Source organism: Carcharodon carcharias, chromosome 6, assembly GCF_017639515.1.
Source record: "Carcharodon carcharias isolate sCarCar2 chromosome 6, sCarCar2.pri, whole genome shotgun sequence".
Taxonomy (NCBI): Eukaryota; Metazoa; Chordata; class Chondrichthyes; order Lamniformes; family Lamnidae; genus Carcharodon; species Carcharodon carcharias.
In genome coordinates this window covers 3,752,082-3,773,468 of record NC_054472.1, presented here as the reverse complement: position 1 = coordinate 3,773,468, position 21,387 = coordinate 3,752,082, and the positions used below count along the sequence as shown (strand labels likewise).

The window sequence follows — 21,387 nt, the reverse complement described above, 5'->3', positions numbered from 1 at the left end:
TCCTCACTATTTACCACCCGACCAATTTTTGTGTATTCCGCGAACTCCTTGATCATACTCCCCTACATTGAAGTCCAAACCATTTGTATACACCACAAACAGCAAGGGCCCCAGCACCGAGCCCTGCGGAACACCACTGGAAACAGACATCCAATCACAGAAACATCCCTCTACCATCACCCTCTGCTTCCTGCCTCTCAGTTAATTTTGGATCCAACGTGCCACTTTGCCTTGGATCCCATGGGCTGTTACTTTCTTGACCAGTCTGCCATGAGGGACCTTATCAAAAGCCTTGCTAAAGTCCATGTAGACCACATCAAATGCATTACTCTCATCAACACTCCTGGTTACCTGCTCAAAAAATTCAATCAAATTTGTCAAATACAACCTTCCCTCAACAAATCCATGCTGACTATCCCTGATCAATCCATGTCTCTAAGTGCAGATATATCCTGTCCATCAGAATTCTTTCTAGTAACTTCCCCACCACTGAGGTTAGACTGACTGGCCTGTAATTTCCTGGTCTATCCCTTCCTCCCTTTTTAAATAATTGGAGAATGTTAGCAGTCCTCCAGTCCTCTGACACCTCAACTGTGGCCAGAGAGGATTTGAAAATTACTGCCAGGGTCCCTGATATCTCTTCCCTTGCCTCCCTTAACAGCCTGGGATACATCTCATCTGGGACTGTTCTCCTTGGAGAGGAGAAGGCTAAGAGGAGATGTGATAGAGGTGTTCAAAATCATGAGGGAGCTGGGCAGAGTAGATAGGAAGAAAAGGCTCGAGAACAAGGGGACATAGATTTAAAGTGATTTGCAAAAGGCGCTAGAAAAACTTTTTCACACAGCGAGTGGTTTGGGTCTGAGATGCACTGCCTGGAAATGTGGTGGAAGCAGGTTCAGTTGAGACATTCAAGAGGACATTAGATGATATTTTAAATAGAAACAACGTGCAGGGTTACGGGGAAAAGGCAGGAGAATGGCACTGAGTCATAATGCTCATTCGGAGAGCAGGTGCAGACACAATGGGCTGAATGGCCACCTTCTGCACTGTAACAATTCTGAGATTCTGTCATTAATGGGAGATTCTTTTTCAAGCACAGCTTTGAATTCAATTGCAAACTTAAAACTAAGAAAAATATGATACCAATACTTACAAGTAAACCAGTAAAATAGCTCCCATCACCATCACAAAGCGACTGAAAGATGAATAGAAATACACAATACTTAGCAGAATGCCTGCTCGGGAGACCGTGTACATCCAGTCCAACCAATCACGATTCAAGTCCTCTTCGTTTAGTACTGGGCCCCCCTGTGCATTCATCTGAATATTCTGGTTGATGGGTCTGTTCTCTGGGACAGCTGCAATGGGGGCGGCTGGGGCCTCATCTGGGCGATTAGGCTCAGGGTTCACAGGCTCAGAGGCTGCTGGACTGGAGGGCTGTGTGTTGGCTGATCCTGAAAGCCTGGCTGCAGCTTGACTAGAAGCAGAGGAAAATGAATCAAGTTGTGAAGCTTTGTTCTCATCACCAGGGCAGATGTTAAGAGTGGAGAGTAGGGAATGGAGAAGTTTTCACCCTTTGGCAGCATATAACACTCCCAGCTCAAAGATAATACTGGTCAAATGGAAATCAAACCTCTTTTTACTCTGCCCAAACTCAGAAGACCTGACTTCAGTTTTAGTGAGAATTTGTGCTGAATTAGTGGCAGTTTTGAATTGGGGAACCATTCACACTAGTTATTTCAGATTGATAAATTCTGTCAGCCAGCTGTCCCAACAAGGCCATCAATAGTCACTGTTTAAAATGCATATTTTAAAACCAATGTGTTAGAAGTGTTGAAACTATTCTTTTGAGCTTGAGTGGCCAGTGAGTCAGACACTTTTTCTGAACCCAACGTGTTGGATATGGAATCCAACAACTTTAAGGGTTGCTTGTTAACCAAGTGAGAATAATTTAGACCCAGTTCTTGCTGACAATAAAACTAAGGAACAAACACCCAACAACAACGTTTGAGAAGCACAGCTGGTTTGAGAAATGGAAGTGGTATACGGATTAGGCTGAGGGCATTTTACTTGGAGCCAGGTTAAAAAATATTATGTCTAAGTGGACAGAGCTTCACTAGCGTCTTGCCAGTGCCAAATCAATCAGCATATTCAATATTGACACTTGGCTCAACAAACAGAAGATTGTTCCATTCTCTGGTACTGACCAAAAAAACAGGTCCAGTCAGAAAGTACAGGTTCCCCAGTAATGGGCTTTCTGGTAGATGAACACTGAAGGACTTCCTGAACCCAGGCTGTTCAGGATCAATTTCCAAGCCAATCTAAAGTGCTGTCTCCCATTATAAAATGGATGGAGCGCATCCAATAGGTTCAGATTTGATTGCCAGTATAAGCTGTAGCTGAACTAAGTAGAACTATAGTGCTGCACCAAAGGCCAGAAGAGGAAGGGAATAAGAGGGTCAGCAAGGGTTCCCACTGCTGGTTGAAATCTACTCATCTCTGGTGCAAAGTGCTCATCTTTGGAGATCAGGCGATAACAGGATTGGATTCAAAATTAACGCTCTCCACCGTTGACATGAGGATCATAACAAAGCATGGTCACGTGGAAAGAGTATAGGCAGGGGAAGGGGAAGACGTGGCCAAGTCACTCCATTACATGAAATGCTTGTAAAACCAGAATCCTAAATTACCTGAGCAGTTCAGAGGGAAGCAGAGATGCAAATGGTTGTCTCCACAACTGTGAAATAATACACTGGAAACCAGGAAAGCATTTAAACTTTCTAATGCTACGCATGAACTTTCCACCTCAAAAATCTTACACTCCACTGACATGATTTTTGGTTTGACTTTTCTTCCCACATTTACCATTGTAAATTGAGGTCAACATTTCCTATTCAATTTTACTATGTCAGCATCACAGTGTAATAGCAGGTTCTGGCCACGAGGTGGCTACAAGGAGCCAGTGTGTCTCAACTCCATTGCCACTCAGTGGACGACAACACCACCACCAGCAATTTTACTGGAATATCATATTGGCCGGGGGGGGGGGGGGGGGGGGAGAGAAAAGCATCCAGTGTAAAACAAAAGTGCTCAGTGGTTCATCATCTTGTCAGTAATTTAAGACACACTTAACTCTAACCAACTCATGTCCCAAAGAAATTTTAAGGATCTCTGGTCAACCGGAATTTTTTCACATTTAGAAGAAAGATGAATTTAATTATTTTATAGAAACATTTCCACTTTTCATGCAACCATCTTTAATGTTCCACTAGCACAGGTCACTTGTTTAGTGCCAGATAGGTGTAAGCTGTGTTGTGGGCGCATGCCTACTAAAAACTGGTTGAGAATATCATCAATCCAATTTCACACACAGCCCCTAAAGCCAACACACAGACCAGACCTGCATCCTATTGCTGGGACCCACTGTTAAGTCTCAAAATTAGAATAAAATTACAGTACAGAATGGAATTTCACAATAATTGAGAGAAGAATCTTCAGCAAAAGCAGCTATGCTGAAACCAAGTGATCTCATCTCTGGATTTCTCCACATTACAGCAGCAACAATGCACACGGTATCGGCAGATACAGTAGCACAATGGTCACGTCACTGAACTTCTCACCCACAGGTCCGGATGAATGATCTACAGACACGAGTTCAAACCCAACCAGGGCAGCTAGGGATTTCAATTTCAGTTAAGTAAATGTGAAATAAAAGCCTTGTCTCAGTAATGGTAACCATGGAACTACCAGATTATCATAAAAGCCTAAACAAAAACAGAAACAGAAATACCTGGAAAAACTCAGGAGGTCTTCCTTCTTCCTTAACCGAGGTTTTCCACGCATGGTTGTTGACAGGGCCCTCAACCATGTCCGGTCCATCTCCCATGCATCCGCCCTCACGCCTTCTCCTCCCTCCCAGAAACATGATAGGGTCCGCCTTGTCCTCACTTATCACCACCAGCCTCTGCATTGAAAGGATCATCCTCTGCCATTTCCGCCAACTCCAGCATGATGCCACCACCAAACACATTTTCCCTTCACCACCGCCCCCCACCCCCCACCACCCGGCTGCATTCTGTAGGGATCGTTCCTTCTGGGACACCCTGGTCCACTCCTTCATCACCCCCTACACCTCAACCCCCTCCCACAGCACCTCCCCATGCAAACGCACAAGATGCAACACCTGCCCCTTCACTTCCTCTCTCCTCACCATCCAAGAGCCCAAACACTCCTTTCAAGTGAAGCAGCATTTCACTTGCACTTCCCTCAACTTAGTCTACTGCATTCGTTGCTCCCAATGCGGTTTCCTCTACATTGGAGAGACCAAACGCAGACTGGGTGACCGCTTTGTAGAACACCTTTGGTCTGTCCACAAGCATGACCCAGACCTCCCTGTCGCTTGCCATTTCAACACTCCACCCTGCTCTCTTGCCCACATGTCTCTCCTTGGCCTGCTGCATTGTTCCAGTGAAGCTCAACGCAAACTGGAGGAACAGCACCTCATCTTCCGACTAGGCACTTTACAGCCTTCCAGACTGAATATTGAGTTCAACAATTTTAGATCTTGAACTCTCTCCTCCATCCCCAACCCCCCTTTCCGTTTCTTCCTCCTCCTTTTTGTTTTTTCCAATAATTTATATAGATTTTTATTTTCCCACCTATTTCCATTATTTTTAAATGTATTTCCACCCATTGTTTATCTATACCTTTTATGTCCTTTTAGTCTTATTTCACCCCAACCGCACTAGGGCTATCTGTACCTTGCTTGTCCTGCTCTCTACTCTAAATAAGCACATTCCTTTAGATAATATCACCACCTTCAACACCTCTTTGTTCTTTTGTCTGTGACATCTTTTAGTTATCTCCACCTATCACTGGCCACTTGTCCCATAAACCCAATCCCCCTCCCCACCCCACCCCTTAAACCAACTTATATTTCACCCCTTTCCTATTTTTACTTAGTTCTATTGAAGAGTCATGAGGACTTGAAACGTCAACTGTGCTCTTCTCCGCCGATGCTGCCAGACCTGCTGAGTTTTTCTAGGTATTTCTGTTTCTGTTTTTGTTTTGGATTTCCAGCATCCGCAGTGTTTTGTTTTTATCTCTGCTGTAAAAGCCTGTCTGGTTCACTAATGTCCTTTACGGAAGGAAATCGGCCACTTTTATTCTGTCTGGCTGCGTAAACAAGTGTCTCCAGACCCATGGCAATTGGTTGATTATTGACCGCCTTCTGAAATGGCCTAGATTAGCTACTCAGATACCTTAAAGGCTATTAGAGATAGGGCAATAAACACTGGCCTCATCAGTGATGTCCACGTTCTGTAAATGGATAAAAGAAATTGGGTTTATGGAATCATTGTTTTAGGTTTAACCTTTCTTCCTATACCAAGGTAACACTACAGAGTGCAGCAAGGAAGGGGAAGAAAGTAATAATGCAAACTTTTCCTATTTTTGTCAACAGATTATTTTTATATTACAATTACAAAATATTTAGAACAGCTTACACAAGCAAGATAACAAATTACACTAAAACTGATTTTAAAATGCAAATCTGTGCTGATCAGGAACTAAGACTTTCCTCCAAGAACTTTTTTTGTAAACGTTAAAAGGCAAGTTAATTCATGCTAAAATAAAAATAGTGCAACAAAAATTAGCTACCCAAAATTAACAACATATGCTAACTGTATGAATTTCAATGTACAACTGACTTCACTGTAGAACTCAAACAGCGAGTGCTAAGTAAAGTTGCAGGTTTATGATCTATGATGAATATAATGTGACTGTACCATTCCTGTACACAAGATCTGAGGAGCATAGAAAGTGCAGAGGTGAAGTAAGAAAGGAAATTAGTAAAGAGATGTTAGGAAAAAATGTTGGCAGGTAAAATCAAAGAAAAGCTAAAAATGTTTTACCAGTACATTAAGAGCAAGAGAATAACTAAGGAAAAGGTAGGGCCTATCACAGATGTACATGACAACTTGCACGTTGATGCTGAAGATGTGGGCAGGGTTCTCAATGAGTACTTTGTCTCTGTCTTCACTAGAAGAGGAATGATGCAGGCATTCTAGTTAAAGAGGAGTGTGAAATATGGGATAAAATAAGCATAATGAGAGTGTAAGTACTGGAGGGGCTGACATCCTTGAAGATAGGTAAATCACCAGGGCCAGATGGATTGTATCCCAGGTTGTTCAAGGAAGCCAGGAAGGAATTGGTGCATGCTCTGAGGATCATTTTCCAATTCTCACCAGATACAGCGAGGTACCAGAGGGTTGGAGGTCTGCGAACATTGTACCAATATTTAAAAAGGGTGCAAGGGCTAGGCCGGAAAATTATAGACCAGTCAGTATGACTTTGGTGGTGGGCAAATTACTGGAATCAATTCTGAGACACAAGATAAACTGTCACTTAGAAAGGCACGGATTAATCAGGGATAGTCAACATGGTTTTGTTAAGGGAAGATCGTGTCTAACTTAATAGAATTTTTTGAGGAAGCAACAAGGAGGATTGATGAGGGTAGTGCAGTGGGATGTTGTATACATGCTTCAGTAAGGTATTTGACAAGGTCCCACATGGCAAACTGGTCAGAAAAGTGAGATCCCATGGGATACAGGGGAAGGGGGTGAGTTGGATCCAAAATTGGCTCAGTGACAGGAAAGCGGGGTAACGGTTGATGGATATTTTTGCGAATGGAAAGCAGTTTCCAGTGGTGTTCCACAGAGCTGGGGCCCTTGCCATTTGTTGTATGTATTAACGATTTGGATTTAAACGTACGTTGCATGATTGGGAAATTTGCAGATGACACAAAAATCGTCCGTATATGAAAAGGATAGCTGTTGCCTCCAGAATGATATCAATGGTTTGGTTGAGTGGGTGGAAAAGTAGCAAATAAATTTAATCTCGAAAAAAAAGTGAGGTAACGCATTTGGGGAGTGCAAACAAAGCAAGGGAATACTCAATAAATGGGAGGATATTGAGAGGGGTAGAGGAAGTGAGCGACCTTGGAGTGCATGTTTACAGGTTCCTGAAGGTGGCAGGACAGACGGATAAGGCGGTAAAGGTGGCATATGGAACGCTTTCCTTTATTGGATGTGGTATTGAGTACAAAAGCAGGGATGTAATGCTGGGACTGTATAAATTGTTAGTTAGGGCACAACTGGAATTTTGTGTACAGTTCTGGTCACCGCATCACAGGAAGGACATAATTGTTTTGAAGAGAGTACAGAGGAGATTTACAAGAATGTTGCCAGAGCTTGAAAATTGCAGCTATGAGGAAAGACTGGATAGACTGGGGTTGTTTTCCTTAGAACAGAGAAGGCTGAGGGGTGACCTAATTGAGGTGTACAAAATTATGGGGGGCCTAGATAGGGTAGACAGTAAAGACCTGTTTCCCCTAGCTGAGGGGTCAATTATCAGGGGGCACAGATTTAAGGTGATTGGTAGAAGGATTAGGGGGAACATTAGAGGGTGGTGGGTGTCTGGAATTCACTGTCTAAATTGGTGGTTGAGGCTGAAATGCTCAACTCATTTAAAAGGTGCCTGGATCTGCATCTGAAGCGCTGTAACCTGCAAGACTACAGACCAGGTGCTGGAAAGTGGAATTAAAATGAGGCGCAAGTTTCTTTTTTTTGGCTGGCGCAGGCACAATGGATTGAATGGCCTCTGTCTGCACCATAACCTTTCTACGGTTAAAATGCAGCACACTGTTTTAATACTTTCCTCCAACTCCACAACATTTCTTTCCATAAAAGTAACACCTGAAGCTTGGAAATGGTAGGTGAAGTACAAATGTGTGTGTGAGATGCAATACCATTTTCCATTACACTAAGGTGATTTTTTTCTGCATATCCATTCAGAATTGAGTAATGCATCTTCTCACATCCGAGTAACAGAGTACTTACTATTGCATGTAGTACTGGCGAGCATACATCTGTTGCCACCAGAAGACATGTTGTGGACTGTACATGGGGTACACTGGAAAGCCACCTGGAATTCCTGGCTGCATAGGAACCTGGCCAACTCCATGTCTAGAAGAAAACAAGTAGCACAGTTTAGCAGAGGGGAGAAACCAAAATCACGCTTCATAATTGATGTGGTATTCCGAAAATGAGCAAGTCAAAGATCCAAGGACCAGGTACCTGTGGGATCTTGCAACTCAGATAGGTTGTATTGTCTACACTGGACAACCTCAATTAACGTTTCACCCAAAACACATTGCTACACTTGCGATTTTAATAACCTCTGTAAACTCTAGAATCAACCTCAGGCTGTATAGTAACAATACAGTAATAATGGCCAGAACTCCAGGAAGAACTCCCCTACTCTTCTTTGAAGTAGTGTCATAGAATCTTTTACACTCGCCTGCAAGGGCAGATGGAGCATCAATTCAATGTACCATCTGAAAGATAGCACCTCCAACAGTGCAGCACTCATTTGGTACTGCACTGGAGTGTTAGCCTTGATTTTTATGTTCAAGTCCTGGAGCAGAACTTGAGCAACCTTCTACCCACTGAGCCATGACTGACACTAACATCCCAAACACTTACACAAGAATTCGACACAGACTTGGGTGCGATGGTTGGAGCTGCTGAGGGAAAGCAAATATTGAAGAGGCCAGAGTGGCGAGGGTTGTAGTGGTGGAGAAAATTTCTAGAAACAGGAGGGGTGAGATCACAGAGATTTAGACTCAAGATGAGAATTTTAAATTTGAGGATTAGGGGACCAGGAGCCAACCTGGATCAGTAAAGATAGGGCAAGAGGCAAATGTGACAAGTGAAAGATACAGTATGAGCACAGTGATTCAGACAGGCTGGTTGTGGTTGGAGGAGGGTGAGGTGATGGTCAGGAGAATACTGAAATATTGAAGTCTGGGGATCACTGGCAAGTATGGGGGTCTCAGCAACAGATGAGTATAGGTCGGGTCAGAGGCAGACAATATTATGAAGGTGGAAGTAGTTAATGTTTTTCAGGTGGGGTGGATGTGTGGGTTAGACGCTCAGTTCAGGCTGAAACAAGAGCCAAGCTTGTGAACTGCCTGTTGGAGATGGAAACATGACCTTCAAGTTGTAATCATCCGGACTTGGGACACATACTGGTCAAAAGAAATTCCCTCCCTCACACCACTAAGGGAGCGCCATCATTCCAGGAACTGCAATGGTCCAAGACTGGGTCTGCAGCAGGTGGTGGAGGAAACAACAAGAGGGAAAAACGTACTTGACTTCTTCCTCATCAACCTGCCTGCCACAGATGCATCTGTCCATGACAGTCTCGTTAGGAATGACCACCACACAATCGTGTGGAGACAAAGTCCCGCCTTCACATTGAGGATACCCTCTATCGTGTTGTGTGGCACTATGGCGGTGGTAAATAGGATCAATTTTGAACAGATCTAGTAACTCAAGGCTGGGCATTTATGAGGTGCTGTGGGCCATCAGCAGTAGCAGAATTGTACTAGACCACAATCTGTAACCTCATGGCCCGGCATATCTCCCACTCTACCATTATCATAAAACCAGGGGATCAACCCTAGTTCAATAAAGAGTGCAGGAGAGCATGCTAGGAGCAGCAACAGGCACAGATAAAAATGAGGTGTCAACCTAGTGAAGCTATAACACAGGACAACTTGCATGCCACACAGCATAAACAGCAAGTGATAGGCAGAGCCAAGCGATCCCACATCCAACAGATCAGATCTAAGCTCTGCAGTCTTGCCACATCCAGCTGTGAATGGGGTTGGACAATTAAACAACTCGCTGGAGGAGGAGGCTCCACAAATATCCCCATCCTCAATGATGGAGGAGCCCAGCACGTCAGTGCAAAAGATAAAGGCTGAAGCATTTGCTACAAATCTTGAGCCAGAGGTGCCAAGTGGATGATCCATCTCAACCTCCTCCGGAGGTCCCCAGCATCACAGATGCCAGTCTCCAGCCAATTCGATTCACTCCACATAATATCAAGAAAGGGCTAAAGGCACTGGATAGTGCAAAGGCTATTGGCCCTGACAATATTCCAGTAATAGTACTGAAGATTTGTGCTCCAGAACTTGCCAGCCCCTAGCCAAGCTGTTCGAGTACAGCTACAACACTGGCTTCTACCCGGCTATGTGGAAAATTGCCCAGGTATGTCCTGTACACAAAAGCAGGACAAATCCAACCCGGCCAATTACCGGCCCATCAGTCTACTCTCGATCATCAGTAAAGTAATGGAAGGGGTCATTAACAGTGCTATCAAGCGGTACTTGCTTAGCAATAACCTGCTCACAGATGCCCAGGGCCACTCAGCTCTTGACTTCTTACAGCCTTTGTTCAAACATGGACAAAAGAACTGAACTCCAGAGGTGAGGTGAGAGTGACTGTCCTTGACATCAAGGCAGCATTTGACCGAGTGTGGCATCAGAGATCCCTAGTAAAACTGGAGTCAATGGGAATCAGGGGGAAAACTCTCTGCTGGTTGGAGTCATACCTAGCACAAAGGAAGATCGTTGTGGTTGTTGGAGGTCAATCATCTCAGCTCCAGGACATCACTGCAGGAGTTCCTCAGGGTAGTGTCCTCGGCCCAACCATCTTCAGCTGCTTCATCAATGACCTTCCTTCCATCATAAGGTCAGAAGTGGGGATGCTCGGTGATGACTGCACAATGTTCAGCACCATTCACGACTCCTCAGATACTGAAGCAGTCCACGTCCAAATGCAGCAAGACCTGGACAATATCCAGGCTTGGGCTGACAAGTGACAAGTAACATTCATGCCACACAACTGCCAGATAATGACCATCTCCAACAAGAGAGAATCCAACCATCACCCCTTGATTTTCAATGGCATTATCATCACTGAGGCCCCCACTATCAACATCCTGGGGATTATCATTGACCAGAAACTGAACTGGACTAGCCATATCAATACTGTAGCTACAAAAGCAGGTCGAGGCTAGGAATCCTGCGATGGGAAACTCATCTCCTGACTCCCCAAAGCCTGTCCACCATCTACAAGGTACAAGTCAGGAGTGTGATGGAATACTCCCCACTTGCCTGGGTAAGTGCAGCTCCAACAACACTCAAGAAACTTGACATCATCGAAGACAAAGTAGCCCACTTGATTGGCAGCACATCCACAAACATTCACTCCCTCCACCACTGACGCACAGTAGCAGCAATGTGTACCATCTAAAGATGCACTGCAGGAATTCTCCAAGGCTCCTTACACAGCACAAACCCCCAACCACTACCATCAAGAAGGACAAGGGCAACAGAAAGATGGGAACACCACCACCTGGAAGTTCCCCTCCAAGTCACTCACCATCCTGACTTGGAACTATATCGCCATTCCTTCACTGTCGCAGGGTCAAAATCCTGGAATTCCCTTCCTAACAGCACTGTAGATGCACCTACACCACATGGACTGCAGCGGTTCAAGAAGGCAGCTCACTATCACCTTCTCAAGGGCAATTAGGGATGGGCAATAAATGCTGACACAGCCAGCGAAGCCCACATCCCGTGAACGAATAAAAACAGACACACCTCCAACTGCATCTACTTACCCTTGCATTATGTGTTGGAATCCTTGGCTCTGTGCATGGTTTAAAGGAACCTGAGAAAAGTTACGATGTCTGATATTAGTTGAATTGGGTCCCGTGGATCCAATAATTGTTTCTTGGCTTGGTGACGATGAGACAGTTGTAGTACTTGAATTTTCAGAACTCTGAAAAGAGGATTAAAGTTCATTGTAAATACTTTCATTCAGAGACTAGAAACTTCTAGTGGAATAAACTCATACCGTGAACAACAGATCATTAACCTGAAATGAGAACTTGATTTCCCTCGCCACCAATGTCGCTTAAACCTGCACCTGAATGTTTTCTAAATTTTTTTGCTTTTCATTCCTGTCAGATCTCATCCTTCAGCCAAAATTAGTACAGTTTGGGCTCAAAATTTCTATCATGACATCACAAACATGTCAGAGGCCTACCTTTCAACATTTCTTTGGCTCAAACAAGAAAAGCAATGACCTACAAAAGACTGACAAAATGCTGTGGAAAAGTCAGTTGTCTTTGAAAGGTAAAAGAGCCCAAGATGAAAATGTCAATCAGCATCCATATTCAAAGTTTTCCAGTTATGTCCATGGGTTTTTATAGCCAGTGCTTCTATAGGTCTGATGTTCTGCAGGAGACCAATGCCTGCGTGTCTACCCTGTACATTTACATTCCTCACTGAACCCAACAGCAGCTTCGTAATCTCACAAAAACACAACTCCCACCATCTCGAAGGTTAAAGTGAGATAAATGAAGGGAACCAGTGAATGAATAATCAGAAGCACCAAATGTAAATATGCCTTTAGCCAAAGTCAGTGCGTCTAAAACTAATACATTTCACCTCAAATGAATGCACAAAATCATAACCATAGGAAAAATCCATTTATTGATGTTTTCAAACACATTTCAGAAACATACCAATGCTAGTAACAGAAATTATAATAACTGAAGAACTTGTCCCAAAAGCAGTGAAATAGTCTGAAGAAACCAAGGTGTAAACATTAAGTGTCTGGCTTGATCTTTATGCTCAAGTCCTGGAGCGGAACTTGAGCAACCTTCTAACTCAGAGGCAAGAGTGCCAACCACTGAGAGCCATGGCTGACACTAACATCCCAAACACTCACACAACACAAGAATTCGACACAGGCTTGGGCGGGGTGGTTGGAGCTGCTGAGGGAAAGCAGAAATCGAAGAGGCCAGAGAGACAAAGATTGTGGTGATAGAGGAAATTTCTAGAAACAGGAGGGGTGAGATCATTGAGAGATTTAGACACAAGATAAGAGTTTTAAATTTGAGGATTAGGGGACCAGGAGCCAACCTGGATCAGTAAAGATAGGGCAAGAGGCAAATGTAACAGTGTAAGATAGAGTATGAGCACAGTGATTCAGACAGGCTGGTTTGTGGTTGGAGGAGGGTCAGGTGATTAAAAAGTATTTGCATTAACTTTTCACTTGCCAAATATAATACATCTGAAACAGTAATTTTAAAAAGGTATTCACTTTCTTCCAGGAACCATGGCAACCCATTACCAAAACTAAGAGTTAGGAACATAGGAGCAGAGGCCATTCAGCCCATCGAGCCTGCTCTGCCATTCAATGCGATCTTGGCTGATCATCCACTTCTATGCCTTTTTCCCCACACTATCCCTAGATCCCTTTACATCATTGGTATTTAAAAATCTGTCAATCTCTACTTTAAACATACTCAATGACTGAGCTTCCACGGCCCTCCGTGGTACAGAATTCCGAAGATTCACAACCTGAGTAAAAAGATTTCTCCTCATCTCAGTTCTAAGTGGCTTCCCCCTTATTTTGAAATTGTGAAATTGGGATCAACCCAGCTTAGGGCAACTGAGTATCCTGCGCTGTTCTGGAAGTAGCATTCATCAATACATACTTTTTAAATCATGGCTGCAGTGACTTGAAATGAAAAGATATTTACCATGGTGCCACTGCTGGCTGCCGTCGTTCCATTGTTCCGATAACTGGATTTGGGTGATCCTGGAGGAGTCCTTGAAGAGCAGACTAGGTGAACCATGTGATACTCGTCTTGCTGTGTCACAAATATGGGTGGGAGGGAGGATGAAAAAAGGAGGAAGCAAAAGCACTGAATTAGGAACGTTGAGTGCTATAACATCCAAGCTACGGCTAAAGACACAGTTTCAATTACAACCTGATCGACTGTTTTTGCTCAGTTTACACATCAGACAAGAGGTGCTGGGAAAAAGATAAGTTTCAAACAAGCTGTTTAATTCTTAAAAAGTTAAAATATGAAATTGAATCAAGGAATTACTAGCCTGTAAGCACTTCACATAAAAATAAGAAAGAATGAGAGCATTTCAAACCACTCATCAGTGAAGAATGAGTAATATTGGTTGACAGGTCTGGAGAGAAGTACAAACATTTTACCAGGTGACTACGTAGCAACACCATGGCATAAGGGTATTTGAATATGCAACACACCATTCTAAGGTCACACTGCACTGTAAAGGCTGTCTACTTTGGTAAGAAGAATAGAAAAGCAAATATTATCCAAATGGAGAGAGGCTTCAGTATACTGCGGTACAGAGGGATCTGGGTGTCCTTGTACATGGACCTCAAAACGTTAGCATGGAGGTACAGCAAGTAATTAGGAAGGCAAACGGAATGTTGGCCTTTATTGCAGTAGGGATGAATCATAAAAGTAGGGAAATATTGCCACAGCTGTACAAGGCACTGGTGAAGCCGCATCTGGGGTACGATGTACGGCTTTGGCCTCCTTACTTAAGCAGTGATATGCTTGCATTGGAAGCAGTTCAGAGAAGATTCACTAGGATGATTTTTGGGATGAAGTGATAAGTCTTATGAGGAAAGGTTGAACAGATTGGGCTTATACTCATGGAGTTTCGGAGAATGTGAGGTAATCTTACGGAAAACACACAACATCCTGCATTAACAGAATAGATGCTGAGAGGCGGCACAGCCACAGAATAAGGGGTCTCCCATAAGATGGAGATGAGGAGAAATTTCTTCTCTGAGGGTCTTTGGTCTTCAGAATTCTTTTCCCAGAGAGCTGTGGAGGCTGGGTCATTAGACAGATTTCGATCTGCAAAGAAGTTAAGGGTTATAGAAGCCAAGCAGGAAAGTACAGCTGAAGCCACGATTAGATCAGCCATGATCTTACTGAATGGTGGAGCAGGCTTGAGGGGTTGAGTAGCCTACTCCTGCTCTTATTTCATATTCTCTTATGGTAAGTTAAGAATTCCGGAAATCTGCCTGCTGTATAATACTATAGTGTAAGGGGGTTGACAGATGTGCAGGAGGGAAAACTTGCCAAAGTTACTTCAACACCACCCCCCAGGCTCCCTTCTCCCCAGCCCACTCCAGAAAAGGACAAGCTGCAATGTCATGAAATATCTAAAGTTCCAACAGACTGACAAGTCTCCGGGTCCTGATGGACTTCATCCTAGGGTTTTAAAAGCGGAGGCTAATGAGGTAGTTGATGTGTTGGAGTTAATTTTCCAAAATTCGCTGGATTCTGGAAAGGTTCCATCAGATTGGAAAGTAGCAAATATAACCCCTCTATTCAAGAAGGGAGGGAGGCAGAAAACAGGAAACTATAGACCAGTTAGCTTGATGTCTGTCGTGGGGAAGTTATTAGAATCAATCATTAAGGAGGTTATAGCTGGTCACATGGGAGAGCTCAAGGCAACAGGGAAGAGTCAGCATGGTTTTGTGAAAGGGAAATCATGTTTAACCAATTTATTGGAATTCTTTGAAGGAGTAACATGCGCTGTGGATAAAGGGGAGCCTGTAGACATATGGTACTTGGATTTCTAGAAGGCATTTGATAAGGTGCCACATCAAAGGTTATTGCGGAAAATAAAAGCTCATGGTGTAGGGGGTAACCTATTGGCATGGAGAGTAGATTGGCTGGCTGGCAGAAAACAGATTATGCATAAATGGGTCTTTTTCTGATTGGCAGGATGTGATGAGTGGAGTCCCACAGGGATCTGTGCTAGGGCCTCCTCATTTTACCATTTATATCAATGACTGAGAGAGGGGAGTGAAGGCCTGGTAGCTAAATTTGCAGACGACATAAAGTAGATAAGAAATAGGAACAGGAGTAGACCATTCGGGCCCTTGAACCTGCTCTGCCATTCAATAAGATTATGGCTGATTATCTTGTGTTTTGATTTCCACATTCCCATTGAGCCCTGAAAGCCTTTGATTCCCTTGTATAAGAATCTATCTACCACTGCCTTGAAAATATTCATTAACCCTGCCTCCTCCACCTTCTGAGGCAGAGAATTCCAAAGACGCACAACCCTCTCCCTCAGAAAAAAATTCTCATCTCTGTCCTAAAAGGGCAACCCCTAATTTCAAAACGGTTCCCCCTTGTTCTGGACTCATCCACAAGAGAAAACATCATTTTGACATCCACCTTGTTGAGGCCATTCAGGGTCTTGTATACTTCAATCAAATCACCCCTCACTCTTCTAAACTCCAGTGGAAACAAGCCCAGTCTGTCCAACCTTTCCTCATAAGGCAACCCACTCATTCCAGGTATCAATCTGGTAAACGTCCTTTGAACCGCCTCCAATGCATTTACATCCTTCCCTAAAAGGAGACCAAAACTGCACACAGTAATTGAGGTGTGGTCCCACCAATGGCCCCTGTATAACTGAAGCATAACATCCTTACTTTTATGTTCAATCCCCCTCACAATAAAGGATAGCATTCCATAAGCTGCCTTAATTACTTGCTATACCTGTATGCTAATTTGTGACTCATGTATTAGAACACCTAGATCCCTCTGACCTCAGAATTACGCAGCCGTTCTCCATTTAAGTAATACTCTGCTTTTTTGTTCTTCCTGCCAAAGCGAACTTCACATTTTCCCACGTTAAACTCTATTTGCCAGGTCTTTGTCCACTCACTCAACTATCTATATCCAACTGTAACCTCATGTCCTCTTTACAACATACTTTCCTACCTATTTTTGTGTCATCTGCAAACTTCGTCTTCACTCCCTTTATCCAAGTCATTGAGGTAAATTGTAAAAAGTTTAGGCCCCAATACAGACCTCAGTGACCATCGTCACATCCTGCCAATCAGAAAAAGACCCATTTATGCATACTCTCTGTTTTCTGCCTGCCAGCCAATTTTCTATCCATGTTATGTTACCCACTACACCATGAGCTTTCATTTTCCATAATAATCTTTGATGTGGCACCTTATCAGATGCCTTCTGGAAATCCAAGTACTGTATGTCTACGGGGTCCCCTTTATCCACAGCGCATGTTACTTCTTCAAAGAACTCCAATAAATTGGTTAAACATGATTTCCCTTTCACAAAACCATGCTGCCTCCTCCCAACTGCCTTGAACTCTTCTAAGTGCCCAGCTATAACCTCCTTAATGATTGATTCTAATAACTTCTCCGCGACAGACATCAAGCTAACTGGCCTATAGTTTCCTGTTGCATGCTTCCCTCCCTCCTTGAATAGAGGGGTTATATTTGCTACTTTCCAAAGTGATGGAACCTTCCCAGAATCCAGCATATTTTGGAAAATTAACACCAGCGCATCAACTACCTCATTAACCACCTCTTTTAAGGCCCTAGTCCATCAGGAGCTGGAGACTTGAAAGCCTGCAACTCCATCAATTTGCTCAGTACTATTTGCCTAGTGATTTCAATTTCACCGAGTTCCTTTCTCCCATTCACCTTCTGATTTGCAGCTATTACTGGAATGTTTCTTGTATCCTCTATAGTGAACACAGAAGCAAAATATTTATTAATTTCTTCCGCCATTTCCTTATTATCTACTATTAACTCCCCATCGTCACTCTCGAGGACCAACACTCTAGAATCTATGGCTATTGGGGCTAGATGGGAATGTGGAATTTGAAACACAAACAGATCAACCGTGATCTTACTGAATGGTGGAGCAGGCTATTTTGTATGTTCCTGTCCACATCACACACCATTCTCATTTGCACATCTAATGTTCCCTACCTAACATCATCATGGGAGAACCATCACTACAAGGATAGCAGCAGAAGGCTCATCACCATGTTCCCATAGTAATTGGTGACAGGCAATAAATCTTGACAGCATTTCCTGGCCCAAATAAATTCAGAATGAAGCCAGCCATTCCGCCCAACAACAGCAGGTTTCTCTGTCATTCTGATCATTCCCTCTTAAACAATCCTTCTCCTCCTTTGTTTGAAAGATAAAATCTGTGTGTCTTTTAGATTACAATATTTTCACAGAGCTTAACTTCAGCATTTACACTGCAGAACAGAAATTACTCAGCGGCACTTAGTTATGAATCGTACTGTGCATAAGTTTAACACTATCAGTAACTCATTTCAAGTAAACTAGTTCACAAATGCAGGGAAAAAGGAATATCTAACATGTTATCAGGCTCATGAGAAATATTAGATTAATTGCAAACTTCAAATCAGATATAAAAGACATTACAACTTTATGACTTCAATAGACCAGTGGTTCTCAAAACTTTCTCATCCAAGGACCACTTAGGTGGGGCAAAAGACTGTGCAGACTACCTACTGATCCTACTGCACCTGCTTTCATTTGTTACCTCAGTGAAAACTCATGAGGAATAATGTGGAAAATGAAGCTGCTTTTGATTAGACACCAGTGAGGTGATGACTAGCTCCAAGCTGAAGAGCTTCAGTCTCGTGTCAGGCTCCATGTTCAGCTGACCTTCCCCTTTGTTTTCAGTCCCACAAGTGTTGAAAATCCAAAAATCCAATCTTCCTGCTGTATGCCATTGGGAATGGCTGCTGGTGTTTCACAGCTGCACCGGTGAGTCTGGGATAATCAGTCAGTACATGGAGCCAAAGGTCTGTCAAACTTTTCACCAAACACCAGTTTCAGTGACCTGTATTTTGGACCAGCCTGTGGACCACATTGAAGATCCTCGCAGACCACCAGTGGTCCATGGGCCACACTTTGAGAACCATGACTAAAGAATATCAATATAGAGTGAAGCACATGCATTAGTTAAAAGAGATAGAGATGTCTGCTGCTTGAACACAGATGGGTAAGACATGCTCCATGAGCCTTGACACTAGAATATATGGCCAATGTTCCCTTGTGGCCATGCCCATTGTAGCTGGAATTGAATTACAGAACTTGGACAAGTGCTATGTTTGTCAAATTTGGATGAAGGCAGGCTGAATAGGGAGGAAAAATGGGGAGATAAATGGGGAAGGGCTTGGGACAGTGACAAGTGGAATTTCACAAGTGCCCAGCTAATGGTTCCATGCAATTCATAAATGACATGAAGAGGATTTATTGTGCAGCTTTGGGTCAAACTTCATAGAATCCTAGTGTCAGGAATTTTTAGCACAGTAGGAGACCATTTGGCCCATCATTCCTGTGCCAGCTAAAAAGAGATATCCAGCCTAATCCCACTTTCCTGTTCTTGGTCCATAACCCTGTAGGTTACAGCACCTCAAACACATATCCATGTGCTAACTGGAACCCATAAAACTTGCCTCCTTCTCCAACTCAACTTGTAACCACTGCCATAATTTTACAACATTCTCATCCTTTCATATTGCTGCCCAAATATGAACGTACCCACCTCCCTTGTATACACTTGTGAGCACTGTATGACAAGCATATCAGTCAGTGTAAAAGGTAAGTGCAATTTAAAACAAATTACAACCAACAGGAGAGTTGGTGTTTGAACACATTTTAAACTGCACAGGAAGCGAGTCAGCATCTAAATAGTTTTATTTCAATCTGGTCACTATCTATTAACTCACGTTCACTTTATATTAACCCAACACAAGACCATCAAGGGTTTTAAATTACCTTTCTGAAAATGTCCTTCAGCTGCAAGTGGTCAGGGAGAAGTTTGCCAGAATACACAAGCCTCTGATCCTTGGTGGACTGTGGAGGGAATAGAAAAGGTGAATTTATTTCCAGACAGTTGCATCACAAATAATAAGAGGAAGATTTTGTATTCATATAAAAAGCTTTGTCCATCTTTGGAGCACCCCAAACTACAACACAGACAATGAATTACTTTTTGAAGCGTAGCCACTTTTTTTTTATATTTGTTCATGGGGTGTGGGCGGCACTGGCTAGGCCAGTGTTTATTGCCCATCCCTAATTGTCTTTGTTCAGGGGGCGTTTAAGAGTCAACCACATTGCTGTGGGTCTGGAGTCACTTGTAAGCCAGACCAGAAATCTGCTTCCCTAAAGGACATTAGCGAACCAGATGGGTTTTTACGTAAATCGGCAATGGTTTCATGGTCATCATTAGACTTTTAATTCCAGATTTTTATTGAATTTTGGGTCCCCAGAGCATTACCCCGGGTCTCTGGACTACCAGTCCAGCGACAATACCACTATGCCACCACCTCTCCCTATGACACAAACAAATAGTTTGTGTACAAGATGCCACAAACAGAAAACGTGCTGGTTGAGAGAGAGATATTGGTCAGGACTACAAGCAAACTCTCCTTTTCTTTGAATAATGAAATGAGATCTTCATCTGAACAGGCAGGCAAGTGCTTGGTTTAATGTCTAATCCAAAAATCAGTACCTCTGACGATGGTGGATTGCCTCAGTAACACGCTAAAGCATCAATATTAATGATGTGCTGAAGTTCTGGGGTTAATCAAAGGCTAGGTAGGGAATGACAGATAAATTTTAATGTAAATAAATACTGCAAAAAGGCCATCATTCAAACACAATGTGTAACTGATCAGTCAAGGTGCTCTAGCAGGATTTGGTACACTAGGGAAATGGAAACTCCAATAAATACAGAAAGAACATCTATATCCTGATCAATGACAACTTCAATAAGGACCAAACATTTGGCTACATCCTGCAATATTAGTCTTGTGTAGGAGTTGCAAGCCAAGGGAGATCTAGGCTGAAGGATAGTACTCTGATTGCCTTCATGACTTCTGACTCAGAAGATTGCTGCCAATAGAACCTAACAGATACATACAAAATCACCTGCTTTTAACACCTGCGTTGGTTTCCTTTAGCAGGATAATAATTTTTGGTTTCTAAGCTTGATGTCACAATGAACTTCTACCCGAACAGGTGGAAAAGTCAAAAATTAAGTTGGAAAAAAACACCAATGGAACAAAGCTCATGCATTCAGTGCCTGCAAAATAAGCGTTCTTCTTTTACCGGGTATAGGATTGCACCCCTATTCCTGGTGAAAAGAGAAACATGAGATACCGGATTGTGAAAACCTGTTGGAAATTCAAAGAGGAATCAGATATGGGGATGGTACAATATCCAAGATGGGGGTTTGTACAAAAAGCATTGATGACACCTTTTATATTGTTCTCTCTCACCACCCCAAGCAGGTTTATGCTTCTAGGCCTGTGATTTGAGCAATGTATCACTGCCAATGAAAGTGATAAACAACCGCAAGCAAATCATACAGATCAGTGCTGAAGAAGTGCTCCTCTCTCAGAGATGCTGACATTCGGAAGAAGCATTAAACCAAGACCCCCATCTGTCCCCTCGGGGGGATCCCAAGGCACAATTTCAAAGATGATCAGCAGTTTCCTCAGCACCCTGGCCAATATTTGTCCCTCTCAACCCACTAAATGAAACTATCCAATTGTTATCACTTGCTGATTGTGGGAGCTTGCTGTGCACAATTTGGCTGCTGAATTTATTACATTAACAATGACTACACTTCAAAAGTATTTAATCAGTTCTAAAACATTTTGGGATATATGGAAGTTGTGAAAGGTGCTGTAGAAATCCAAGAATTTCCATGATTTTCCATGCAGTAGTCACAGTCACTCAGCTAATGCTTTTAAAGTCACAGGAGTGCAGCTGACAGCAAAATACTACTCTCTTACCATCAGCAGTA

General features: G+C 43.1%; 1 protein-coding gene across 1 annotated transcript in view; it reads right to left on the bottom strand.

Annotated features, from left to right (window-relative positions):
* The window catches only part of herpud2 (HERPUD family member 2), a 59,083-nt gene that overhangs the window by 7,977 nt on the left and 29,719 nt on the right, over positions 1-21,387 (bottom strand). The window contains exons 2-6 of the mRNA XM_041189986.1: positions 19,353-19,430; positions 13,465-13,575; positions 11,533-11,693; positions 7,899-8,024; positions 1,154-1,477 (exon numbers count right to left, since the gene is read on the bottom strand). Coding sequence (XP_041045920.1) covers positions 1,154-1,477; positions 7,899-8,024; positions 11,533-11,693; positions 13,465-13,575; positions 19,353-19,430 — 800 coding nt within the window. The remainder of the gene's footprint in view (positions 1-1,153; positions 1,478-7,898; positions 8,025-11,532; positions 11,694-13,464; positions 13,576-19,352; positions 19,431-21,387) is intronic.